General features: G+C 38.3%; 1 protein-coding gene across 1 annotated transcript; it reads left to right on the top strand.

Annotated features, from left to right (window-relative positions):
- Positions 1-369: 369 nt before the first annotated feature.
- Positions 370-12162, top strand: LOC119907798 (SH2 domain-containing adapter protein E-like). Its single transcript, XM_038725480.1, has 6 exons — positions 370-1343; positions 3923-4049; positions 8201-8431; positions 8876-9110; positions 9386-9505; positions 10376-12162. The coding sequence occupies exons 1-6, from the start codon at positions 858-860 to the stop codon at positions 10557-10559; spliced, it is 1383 nt and encodes a 460-aa protein (XP_038581408.1). The 5' UTR covers positions 370-857; the 3' UTR covers positions 10560-12162.
- Positions 12163-13748: the final 1586 nt, after the last annotated feature.

Raw genomic sequence — 13748 nt, 5'->3', positions numbered from 1 at the left:
GTCGTTATCTGAAAGAACTTTAGCATGAATGAGATAGGCAAATGTGCACATATATATATGGTGTTTGTATGTAATCTATTAATAGGTTTTTATAGAAATATCAGAATTGTAGGAGGCTTATATACTGTTTTTTTCTCAATAGTCATTTGGATAATACAGTTCAAAACAGACACTGCATTAATTGTAAAGCCAAGGAATAAAAAAGGTGTCACTATCCTTGGTACCTGGGTATAGGTCAGTCTAAACTAGAATACTGAACTCCCCAAATGGTTATCCTACCCTGGTGTATACAATTAAAACTTGTCCCCGCCCACCTGGTCCTGCCTCCCCCCTCTTCACTTCAGATACCCCCTTCCCTCTATTCTCCAGGCACAGTCAGAAGCCTCATTGCAACACTCTGGGCATGGGACCACATATGAGGAGCAGGAAGAACTTTGCCTTCTTTCGGGTCTTCCCTCTTCGAAGACATCTTTTCATCCAAAGGGAATAAACTTTTCCTCTAAGCAGAAGAAGGAACAGGTGTCAGAAAATCACAAATGGGATAAAGTAGTGGTATTTGTTTTTTTTCCTTTCTTTTGCCAAATAGGCATGTTGCCTGTAAGTTTTTACTTACAAACATTTTTTAAAGTTGGAGGTTTAAGAATAGAGCCATTGACTTTTGAAAGTGTTTATGAATTGCTTTAAACTGAGGTGTGGAGATCCTGTTGTCCACACAGGCTTTATCCTAGAATAAAGCAACGGAAGTCTTTTGTTAGAAAGGCTGTGATTTCTAAAGGTGCATCTCTGGGTCCCTGGTGTATGGCGCTAAAAGGTGTCGGAGCAGGCACAGAGGTTTATTGGTTTCCATCTGAGTTACAATGGCAAAGTGGTTCAAGGAGTTCCCCATCAATCTGAAGAATGGTACCGACAGGATCCGGTCAGCCTCAGAATCAGGGTCACAACCAAGAGCCAACAAACCCGGACTGGTGGCCAGCATTAGTACCAAAACAACAGGCTCCAAAACGGGCAAAACCTCCTCTGCTGACAGCACAGGCGGAGGTGGTGGAGGAGTTGGGTCTCTCCTGTCCGGAAGAAACCGCAAAAACTCTGCCATAGAGTTGGGTAGAAATAGTGTGAGCTCCCCGAAAGATGGAAAAGTTTGGGACAACCTCCTGTCAGGGAAAAGTCGCAAAAACTCCAAAACTGAGCCAGTGTTTGAGGAGCAGCACAGACCTCTGAAAAGCTCTGCCAATGCTTACATCAACAGGCTGATTAGAGTGGACAAACTGGACAAAAGCCTCAACTTCGCCACCATCACCGGTCAACCTGAAGCAGAGAAACCAGCCCAGTGCAAGGCAGAAACAGTGAGTAACCTATACAACTTCAGCCCAAAAAGATCAAATTAACTTTTAACATTATGATGTTGTAGATGAGACTCACTATTAGTAAGTTTCTTGACTTTTATATGGTGTCAGATGTCATTTGTTGGAGGCTTTTAGGATAAAAGATTAGATTTGGCACCAAATATTTAATGTTTGTCATATTTTCATTCACTCACCCGAGATTATATTTTTTTGCATATTTTTAGATACTTAGTTTGAGTGTTCATCTTTTAAAATCTGATAAAGCTTTATTGTTGTTATAACAAGGAACCCTTATCGACAGTGGTTGTACAGTACATGTTGTACTACTAATTAAGTACATTTCAGAAGGAAATATTGCACCCTTTACTCTAGTACAGCTACAGACAGCTACTACTTTACTTTTCACAGTACATTCAGTAGAAAACCTATTATTAGTTTATAAATATGATACAATGTTAAGAATTACTTACCATACAGAAGCAGTTGAAATGAGCTTTACTGCAAATCAGATGTTAATATATCATCAAACAACTGTGGTGAAATGTTTGCATAATGAGTACCTTTACTTTTGGTACTTCAGCTATATTTTGATGACAATACTTTTATAATTACTTACATTATGTTATTAGCATTCATTCACATACTTTAAGTAAAAGATGAATACTTCTTCCACCACTGATTATCATCATCTGATGATATAATATTATGATACTCAAACATAACAATGATATTGTTGTCGCTATTACTTAACTGAGCATTTCCACAGTGTGTTATTGCTGCTTATACACAAGTAAACCACTGCTGCTTGATCTTTGGTATTTGGATGTGAAGTTAAACATAATTAATTTTTATCTCTGGCAACTCTAATTCTGGCAGCAGTGCAACACCCTCTACTTAAAAATAAATAAAAATGTGTTGTCATCAATACTATTGACAATGAAGTAGAAATGACCCAGTCCAAGCTCTGAAAAGTGATATTAATGTTTCAGTTGCTCCCTTCCCTTTGTCTCCGCTCTATCCATTGTGTCCATTCCTCTCAGACTGTCTTTCTATCTCTCTTTCTCTTCCTCTGCACCCCTTGCCCTTACAACCCATCCGCCTTGAATACAAAGCAGTGGTCGGACATGAGGCTTTACCTTCCTCTCCTGTATGTGATCTGGCTCAGTATAAACCTCCTTTCACACCCCTCCCTCCACCTCGTCCCTGTCTTTCAGGGGATTCAGGCCCCGCTGGTGAAGGCTATCATGTTATAAAAAGCAGCGTGTTATTTGACACTCAGGCGCTAACCCAAGTCCCCTCCAGCCTGGCTTTGACAAAAAAGGAGAAAGATAGAGAAGTCAGGGATAGTGATAGTGGAGCCACGGTGAGAAAAAAGACAGATAAAAGGGGAGAAGAATAAAATGGGAGTTTTATATTTCAGAAAGGATCTCAAATTCTTATTTACAGCAGCCTCCATGTTTGATTGGTCAAATTACTGTGTGTTATATGTCTACCTCTTAGTTTAAAAAAAATCTGTGTTGTCGTCTGCATCTGTTCCACTAAACCTCTCTAAATCTAACACCTTAACAAATAGATGACGGATGTCAAACATCTGCTACTTTATTCAAACACCAACATTTCTTTGGTGAAGGAACACAACTGGCAGTGATTAGAGAGGAGCAGTTTCATTATACGGCCTACCATTGTCTTTTGGCCAGCTGCTTGTAAAATAAACAAGAAATTACATGGCACTGATAAGATGACAAGACAGTCAGGCATGACTGGTGTTGTAGAATAGAGGCTATTAACAGGGAGACATGAATGTGAAGAGATCGGGCTTTACAACAACAAATGCCTCTTTTGGACACAATGAGGTGTAAGGCATTGTTCTGATTAGCTGAAGACTGCCTTGTAGCTTTATGCAGTTAGTTTATCTTTAAGTTATCTGACATACACCATGCGTAAACACCACCCGTCATGTTCCAAATGTTTTCATTTGAACTGATTTTAAACTAGTGCTGAAACAATTAATCAATTAGTCGGTCGAAAATGAATTGGCAAGTATTTTGATAACAGATTGATCGATAACTAAAATAAGCATTAGTTGTAGCCCTATTACTGGTGATAATTCCAAATATATATATATATTTTATAACACGATTAATTATAGTAAGGTGAATAATGTAGCAAAAAATTTTTTGTTCCACACAGTGTCCATGGTTATTTTTCCCCTCTAGGTTTGTTAAGATATTTGCACAACTATCTCTCAGAGCAGCAGAAGGTGGACAATTCAGCCAGTTGTCCATTACTGTTACCTATATCTGTCAACTATCTGTCTTCTTACCACTGGTGAAAAGTGTGTCCTGTGCAGTCAGTCCGTTGTACCCGGTGGATTACTGTTTTTTGTGAGCACAGTATAGTAAAGATTAGAATATGTTTGTAATTTCTCTGTTTATTTTACTCCCAAACACAATTAATTATAAGCTGAGCCACCCCGAAACCTTTTCTTATGTCCCTAATTGGGCATCCAAAACTGTGCTTTCAGAGTCCAAATTATGCATGAAAAAATATATTGATTTCTGTGTATTTTTTTTGTCCAGGTGATAATCCTTGAGGATTACGCAGATCCCTTTGATGCTCAGAAGACCAGAGAGCAAAGGCAGGCAGAGAGGGTTGGGGAGAACGATGGTTATATGGAGCCTTACGATGCCCAGCAGATGATTACTGGTAAGGCTTCCATCAATATACTCTCACTGCCTCTTTTGTAGCTGTCGGCTTTTAGCGGTCGGCACACTCCCTGATCACTGAATCTGTACAGCTGCGTTCGACCACGTAGCCTCTGTGTGAACGACAGCATTCCCATTTTCAGTCTCTGCAGGCCGAACAGTGAGAACATGAACTCACTCCCAGTGCTCTCTGTACCCCACGGGGTGGCCATGGCAACCACGTTGCGTTCGGACAATGGGTGCAGTTTCCTGCCCCTGCTTCCTCTTTCCTGTCTCTGTTTCCTGGTGCTATTCTCTAGAAAGGAAGTTGGCCTTCAGTGCCCCCCACCTCCTCTTGGACGCAACTCTGTGTAACCCCCTATATGGACCTGTCTGACCATTTATCAAAACTTCCCAGCATCTAGGAAGACTGGTGGTCCGTTGTCCAATCACATGCTCTCTTGACCTTTCATTCCATCTCTCCATTGTTTTAACTAAAAGGGTTACACAATAGCCTGCTGTGAATGTGAAAATGTTTTGCTCTCTAGTAGACTTTACTTCAATCATTGCCTGTGCTACTTCCAGGCCACCTCAAAGAAGTCTACAGAGGATGTGATGATGTAACTGAGTCAATTTATTAGGCTTAAATCATACTGAGGAAATAAGCAAGACTCTGATGTCACTGTGACTCAATAAGCAAGGCCATAAAAGCAGGGCAGCATTATTATTACGTTCTGTTTAGCCGATGACGTCACTTACTAGAGTCAAACTCAATGTTTTAGGGGGAACAACATAATAATTTGTTAATACCACAGTCTAACCATAATTTAGTGACAGTGAGAGCACCCAACAGTACCAGAATTATAATCAAGCTGATAAAATGAGTCATCACAATTTCACATCATTCATTGTCTAATAAAGCACCTTTTAAGATAAGACAGAAGAGTGCAAAAACATATAATATAAAAATATCACAAAGTTGCAAATTCAAAATATACACAATCCCAAAAATATGAACAGTTTAACAGTCTAAAATTTTATGAAATGTTTCCAATAATAGCTAATAATTAAATTATAATAGTTAATGAATTATTTACTAGTGTTTTTATAGATTGAATTTAATTTATTTCAGGGTAACCCGTTGAGATGTATCATCTCGTTTTCGAGGGGGTCCTGCAGCACATATATAATGTTAACCACACAATACATATACATAAACTCAATACATACACAAACATATATACAAAACAATAACTCGCTCACCTGCCCTAACCCCCACAATTAACATAGCAAATAAATGAAGTCCATTGACAAAATAAACAGCAGAATGCATTACACAACTAATGCGTTGTTCACATCTCATATAGAAATGTCTGAAGAAAAACAGGATTATATACCTACTACTGTGTATTTTCTGCATAAACTATATATAGGTAACACCATTGGTACCCCTAATAACAAGAACATGTAGTTTTAAGAAAAGAAAAAAGTGAGGATTTGAATAAACCAAATGTGGAAATAGATCTCAAGAAAAGAGCAAGGATATTCCAGTCTTGAGGGGCCTTATATCGAAATGCTCTCCTACCAGTTACAGAAAATAACCATGGTACCGTAAAAAATGTTGGACATTGGAGGTGTCAAAGTGAGTATGTTGAGCAATAACGAATTAAATTCTGTTTAAGGTATGCAGGACAATTGGAATAAATACATTTAAAGATAAACAGAATCCAGTGGTAATCCCTACGTGGTTTAGGTTGCAACCAGTTTAGTGAGTCATACATAAAACAATGATGGGTTTTAAATGGACAGTTCAAAATGAACCTGCAAAGGGAATTAAATACAACATTAAGGGGTCTAAGATTGGACTCGAAAGTATTATTATATACTTTGTCTGCATAATCAATGATTGGTATTACCAGTTGAGAATTTTTTTTTTTCTGACTTGAGTTGAAAAACAGTGCCAAGACATCCATATACTTTCCTAATGATACTGTCAATGTGTATCTTAAAGGTAAGGTTGGGGTCCAACCAGAGGCCCAGATATTTAATTTCCTCCACATTCTGCATTGGGACCCATCTAAAAACTTGATTTCAAAACTAGAAACACATTGGTGATTTTGCATTGTGGAAAACACCATACAGCAGGATTTATTCATGTTCAACAGAAGTTTATTAATGAACAGCCACTCTTGAACTTTATCAAAGAGTTCTTTGGACTTGCAGCAAATCCCGGTGTGAGGTATAAATGACAGTGTCATCAGCATAAAGCTCTACTTCACATTGAGTACAAACTTGTGCCAGGTCATTGATAAAGATGGAAATAAGAAAGGGGCCTAAAGTTGAACCATGAGGAACACCTTTATCCACATTTAACTAATCTAACTGGAATCCTTGGTAAACGTCACACTGACGTCTATTATGCAAATAGAAGTTAAACCAGAGCACCGTATGTTGGTTCAAACCAACAGAGTAAAGCTTATGTAGTAGAAGGTAATGGTCAACCATGTCAAAGGCCTTTGAGAGATCGATAACCACCACTGAAATGACCATTATTAAATTAAAATGTTATACTTATTAATGTATTCAGTTAGTTGATTAAAAATGAATTTCTAAAATATTTTAGCTACTGCACAAATGATAGAAATCAGGCGATAATTATTCACATTAGATTGGTCTCCACCTTTGAAAAGAGGTGTCACTCTTGCAGCTTTCCAAATTTGTGGGACAGTACAGGTAGTTAAGGATTAGATTAAAAAGATCTGCAAGAGGAAACATCAATATGTGGGTTGCACGTTTGATAAACTCAGCTTCCAGATCATCTGGACCTGCACTGCACTTTCAATTTTAAGTCGTATAATGCATTATAGACATCAGTAGGCATGATTTTTTTTAAATGTGAAGGACAGGCATGGAAGAATTAGAAGACCATGCCAAACCATCAGAGAAAACAGATTTTGAACTACACATGGATGAAAAATAATGATTAAAGGCATGAACTATATGCAAAGGATCAAGATAATATATCATTGTCCATGCATATTTGTTTCACAGAAGGTTTTTTATTTTTATTAAGAATATTATTTAAATGATTCCAGAATTGCCTGGAGTTATAGTAATTAGATTTGGCATTCCTAGTTTCAGTTTTGCATTTATTCCGTTCCTGTCTATATATTGTCCCATCAGAGTCATCTTTTGAGAAGCGATATTTAATCCAAGCTTTATCCCTTTTTTTGAATAGTTGAAGTAATTTAAAGTTTATCCATGGTAAATGCCTATCTTTGACATTAATCGTTCTCACAGGAGCATGCTTATCAATTACAGTTTTAACTTCAGTATGGAAGAAATTCCATGCCTCTTCCATAAGTGGAATTAGTTGAAGCCTATCCCATCTAATATCTAAGAGATCACGTATAAAATAATCAACACTAATATTTTTACATTGTTATTGTGATATATTTGTGTGGGGAACTCTGTATTTAAATTTTCCAGATGCAGTATATTATAGAATGGTCACTAAAGCAGTCTGACAAAACATCAGATTTGATAATCCTAACATCATTAGTGATTTTGTTGTGAAGCCGTGATTCAAAAATAGTAATTATATTAGGTTTATGTAAAGCCACCCATACCCTGAGAAGATCGATTTTAGTAGCAAGGCTCCTGATGTTGAGATGAATGACTTTCAATCCTTTAATTGAATCAATAACTCACAAATAAGTAGGCATATGACAGATAAGAGGGTATAAGAAGCAGGAGGCGAGAACAAATTTAGACAAACAAAAACAAAGACAGATATAAAACAAAACAAACTAGATCAGTTATAAGACGTGAATAAGAAAAATTTTATCCTCTTGACCAAAATCTAAAACTTATTTAGCATTCAATGCATTATCAACATTTTTAACAGCATTATTGCCAAATAGAAAACGGTAAACACAAGCAAATGGGGTCATCACAACCTGCCAGCACAAAATGTGTTTTTATTAATGGCCTGTAACTGATCTATTAAACATTAGTACATATGTTAACCACTGAAAAAGCCATTAAAAGTGCTGCTGTTATGGCTACTGAATCTTGGGAGCCTGTCAATAGTCTTTTAATCCAGACCTTGTGCCCTTCTTAATATTTCCCTGGCCGTCCGCTAATCTTTAATCCCTTGTTTCTGCCTAAAAGAGATCAGACGTCGGGGGTCCAAGGACCTGCTGAAGGTGTGTGTGCTGATGGAGGCCGGCCAGGGAACGGTGGAGGAAGGTCAGCCTGTGCAGATATACGACGTCCCGTATGAGGGAGGTGGTGACAATGACAAGACAGCAGTCACACAGCCCGAGCAGGATCCTCGTCCCTCCACTGAGTACGAGCTGCCCTGGGAGTGGAAGAAGGAGCACATTGTCAGAACTCTGTCAGGTACATCAGACATTTGTTACACCACATCCAGACACAATGATATCTGAGAGTAGGCTTAGCACTAATGCTGGGTATACTTTTAAAGGGAAAGTGAGGAAATGTTTGCTTCTGTTTTTTTTCTTGTGCTTATCTTTATACCTCAAATAGCAACACTTTAATACCGTAATACAATAAAAGAGTTCCAACCCAGCCCCTTCTCTGCCTTGGATCAACATGAAGTATATTATTTCAAAACGCAACTCAAGCCTGCTCTCACATTTATATTTTATATGCTGCATAGACCAACAGCATACTGAATAACATCTTGCATGAATCATCAAACTGCTGTCTTCTTATTTTATGTTTACTGGAGGCTTCAGCACCCAGTTCAAACTATGGCATAGAGTCGTTTCTTTACATAAATTTATATCTTCTCTTCTCACCCCCACCCCCACCCCACCCCAGCACAGTTTGACAGCCCTGCCAAAGATGAGACACCCCACCCCACACTCACCAGGCAGCCGCAACATCCACCAGCCCAGCTGCAGCAGCATCAGCATCAACATCTGAGACAGAAAAGCTGGACCCAGAAGATCCTGCGATCCTCTCCTCCGACCCTGTCCCCATCTTTCACCCCCAGCAGCAACCGTGACACTGAGGCTCGCTGTGTTGACCCCTCCCTGCCCTTGGAAAAACAGAGGTGCGGCAAAAATCAAGAGTGCACCTCAATGTTGGGATTTCCCTGTTGCTACATAAATTGAAGATATTTAATGCTGTAATACTCACACTATTTTAAAAGGCATTCACATATTATGTATGTCAGAATGTGTCTGCATATGTTTCTTATTCTTGCTATATACCTCACTCCATAATTTGAATACAGCAATTCTCATTTCCAAGGGTATGAAATGAGATTCTACACTTGATCAGTAGCACATGAAATGTAATTCCGCTCACTCCCACCCTCTGTCTCAGCTGGTACCATGGCTGTGTGACTCGTCAGGAGGCGGAGTTTCAGCTGCAGTCTTGCAAAGAGGCCAGCTTCCTGGTCAGGAACAGCGAGTCGGACAACAGCAAGTACTCCATTGCCCTCAAGTGAGTGTAGCCTGAAAGTGCATCTGTAGTGGGATAGCTGGGATATTACTTATTGATCACATAATGTAGTCATTGAAATGTAAAAGTTAATGGTCCAGTTGTAAACTCAACAGTTGAAAGTGGTTTATTTCACAATTACCTTTCTTTTTTTTTTTACATTTACCATTTAACTTTTTTGGATAAGCTGGATAAGGATAAGGCTGCTAATATTTAATATGTTTCTTATTGTCAACAAATATCTTCAAAACTTGAAAGCTAGCAATACATTTCTGTCAGTAAGCCACACTGTTGCACTGGGTAATGTGTTCTTTCATTATGATAAATATGTTGTTTATTTTGAGTCAATCCCAGATACACTTTCCTGCTGTCCTAAATACTCAATAGAGGACAAAATGTCAGTGTCAATCTGCAGCTGAAAACAGTCCCTTACAAATTTATTATTAACTCATGTTTGAGTAATATTTGCTAAAAACTACAGTTCCCAGCTGTTTAAGGAAATTAGCCTTTTTTTAAATCCAAAGTATATATTTGTGACTAATTTTAAAATATTCACATTCACAACATCATTCATTGAGAACAACAAACAGACTAACACTTGGTTGGTTTTGCTCTTTCCATTAGATTTGTGGACAGCAATAACCATTAGATATATGGAATAATGCTATCTTCATCCTTTAATTTTTTTAATTTGCATTAATGCAAATTAAAATACACAGCAATGTTTCATGTTTAAATATCACAACAAAATTCTGTTTTTACGATGCGTCTCCAACACCAGAATATATGAATTTACATCAATCTTGTATCAGCTTTGGATTGCAGGAAAAATTGGTTAATTGTCTGTCTTTTCCTCCCCTCTGTGTGACTCAGGACAAGCCAAGGTTGTGTTCATATCATTGTTGCCCAGACCAAAGAGAACAGCTACACCCTGGACCAGAGCAGCTGCGTGTTCCCTAGCATCCCAGAGGTGGTTCACCACTACTGCACTCAGCGTCTGCCTTTCAACGGCGCTGAGCACATGACTCTGCTGCATCCGGTGCCTCGCATCCACTGACTCCACCCCAGCCCAGCTTAGGTATACAAAAACAAACACCCTTATGGGCCAGCATGGACAAAATGTTTCCAAAAGTCACCTCACCTCTGATCAATGTGTACTAATGAGCTGTCCTTTTCAGAAAGTCTTACTTCGAGCCTACTTTGTGTTATTTTCATGATTTAATTTTGATCATCAGAAAATATTTACAGCTGACTCCATGTACAGAAACCCTGGATGTCTTCTTCTGTCTTTTTTTTCCTAATTTTACTTTGATGTACAGATGATGCAAAACATCTAAGCTGCTGTTTTGCATGTGAACAAGGGAGAAGCACAGCGCAGATGAGGCACTTTTAATGATTAAATGTGACTTGGAGTTGGATTGGGACCAAGACTCATACACAGATGTGATGTTTCAAATGTGTCAGAAACTACACATGATATTTTTGTTATTGTTACCAAGTGAAATTTATTATGAAGCAGAAATTGCTTTTGAAACTCTGTTTGTAGATCTCTTTCTCCCTCTGGTGGACGTGCTGGTACACTACACCAACATGCCAACAAAGAATTTCTTTCTTGCTTCAGCATTAATAGTTCCTCAAATCCATGCACAGGGCATATCAAGATATGAACAAAGAGCAGCTATTGTATATGCTCGCAGCATATTTCTAATTCATGCTCTTAAACTCTAACCACTGTCCCTTGAGGATTTCCTCAGTTTTACTGTGATTGAGGGCGTTGTTTCTAATGTATTATCTGCACTGTGAAAAGTGAGTGATTCACCCTGCTGCAATGTGCTTGAAGGTCCATGGATTTACAATAGTCAATGTTTTTTATGAAAAGAACTGAGACTTCATTTCATCTTTAGTTTTCAGCAAAACAAGCCTGTTCATTCTGACTAAAATCTGTAAAATAAACCTGAAAATTATTTTTTATTATTTAAAAAAAGTTATAAAATGAATGTCTTATGTCAAATTGGTTTAGCTCTACAAATGGGGATCATTTATAGATATAAAGTGCCATAAAGTAAACAAGAAAAAACTTTTAAAATGCTTAAATATGAGCATTTCTTGTCATAGCCTATCTCTTTTAATATTGTTCAGAATCCTAAAAAGTAATGCCGTTCTCCCTTAGGGTTTAATGACCCATGGTGCTACAAGGCAGAACACCAAATTGAGAAGCGGTAACTATATTATATTAGCTGAAGTCTTTTTTATATATATACTCTAAATGTAACAAAAACATTTGACATTGTATGTGTACTCTTAATTTAGAGATATGCTGATATCATTTGGACAACTGATCTGCAACACAGCTTGATGTTAGCCACCAGGATATCAATAAAATGTGGTATAACTAAGGTTAAATTTAGTCTAATGTTATATACTGATGGAGGCCTGCCATTTCCATGTCTCTTCAAAGATTTACGTTTGTAGTTTTTGGCGCTAAAGCAGAAGTTGTACGAAGAGACACACCGGCTGTACATTTTCCTCTGTTGTCTTTTGATATGTGGATGTTGAACAATGTAAAACAGATTAGAATAAAAAGGTCCTGAATCTCAATGCTGGAGATCCCCTGAGAGCCTCTCTCTGATCCTTAATAAATCAACAACATGAACAGCAAAGTGTGAGGGTGTTTGTGTCAGTGATGTGTGCTCTGAAAGGGACTGATCAAAGTATCAAACTGTCTTTTCATCCATGAGGAACCAGCCTCTTCACAGATGCTGGAATGACTGAATGAGGGCATTTTATGAGCATAATGAATCTTTTAACTGCCAGAGCTTCATTGTGGTTTCGACGGTTTGGTAATTTGTCTGGAAGTTTAGTACTCCATTTTGCTAAAAGGGAATAAGTTAATATGCCAGGCTAGAGTGAAAAGGTTAGGAGGAAAGGTCTAGTGGTGAGATTAGGTTTAGGCGAGGATCATGTTGAGGACAAACATCTTACGTACCCGTAAGGAGCACCCCAGTCTGTGCTGTGTGTAGATCTAAGGTAAATGCGATACTAAAAACAAAGAGTAAGAGTTGTATCATTACACCAGCGTCAAGGACACTTAATGTGAAGGGAAAAAAGGAGCAACTGACACCGCCCTTCCCTCCTTTTCTTACGTATCGTTCGCCCCTCTCCTTTACCTTCGTCACTCTGTTATCTGAGGCTGATAACTGTCTGTCACCTGTTTCTCCTTGACTCTCAGGGTGGACACTGTCACTGTTTGTGTCTGTTTAGTGCCAAGAGTTTGTGTTTTAATTTACAAAGACAAGTGATCCACAGGTTAGGTATCATTATTCTAAAACCAGAGATCTTCTCATGCCTGTTGTGTTATCTCATGGATAGCTGTTTGCAGCAGTTGACTGGTTGCTTTTACCCACTTAGCTTAAGAAAAAAGTGAAAGTCCCAATACAACAATGTAATATACATTGAAAAAAATTATAAACGCGACACTTGTTTTTTCCCCCAAGTCATCATGAGCTGAACTCAAAGATCTAAGACTTTCTCTATGTACACAAAAGTCCTTTTTCTCTCAAATATTGTTCACAAATCTGTCAAAATCTGTGTCAGTGAGCACTTCTTCTTTGCCGAGATAATCCATCCACGTCACAGGTGTTGCATATCAAGATGCTGATCAGACAGCATGGGTGTTGCATAGGTGTGCCTTAGGCTGGCCGCAATAAAAGGCCACTCGAAAATGAAGGGAAATGTCTCTTTTGTGGAACACAGACATATGAAACGTGACAAGGGGCCCAAACTACACACTGATTTTTTTGTGAGTGCATGGTCACAAGCCAAAGAAAGATAAGGAACCATGGTTTAATCTTTAACAATGTGGTGTATTCTGTTTGTTTTTCAGATGTAAAATCTATGTAACTAGTAACTACAGCTGTCTGATAAATGTGGTGGAGTTAAAAGTACAGCAGGCCCATTTCCCTCTGAAATGGGGCGAAGTAGAAGTATAAAGTAGCATAAAATGGAAATACTCAAGTAAACAAGTACATCAAACTGTACTTAACTACAGATGAGTAAATGTAATTAGCTACTTTTCGCCACTGCCTGTTACATCAAAGCTTATTCTTTATGAATCAGATGTGCCAGGACCTTGTAATTCATATGTCTCCTGACTCCTCTCTGGCAGTGTGCTACGGGCATAAAGTCTCCTTGCAGTCTTGTATTAAGATGGATTTCATGAACCTGAGGAAAGCGAGACTTCTCAAAT

This window comes from Micropterus salmoides, unplaced genomic scaffold (assembly GCF_014851395.1).
Source record: "Micropterus salmoides isolate LMB-PRFRI ecotype aquatic unplaced genomic scaffold, ASM1485139v1 Ms_hic_scaffold_17, whole genome shotgun sequence".
NCBI lineage: Eukaryota > Metazoa > Chordata > Actinopteri > Centrarchiformes > Centrarchidae > Micropterus > Micropterus salmoides.
The sequence above is the reverse complement of the archived record's forward strand: the minus strand, read 5'-3'. Positions and strand labels throughout refer to the sequence as shown.

Excerpts from the sequence above, each read along its gene's own strand:
- LOC119907798 (XM_038725480.1), top strand. The coding sequence starts at position 858 with ATGGCAAAGTGGTTCAAGGAGTTCCCCATCAATCTGAAGAATGGTACC. Across the intron at positions 8,432-8,875 it reads CATTGTCAGAACTCTGTCAG|CACAGTTTGACAGCCCTGCC; the intron begins GTACATCAGACA and ends ACCCCACCCCAG. Across the intron at positions 9,111-9,385 it reads CTGCCCTTGGAAAAACAGAG|CTGGTACCATGGCTGTGTGA; the intron begins GTGCGGCAAAAA and ends CCTCTGTCTCAG.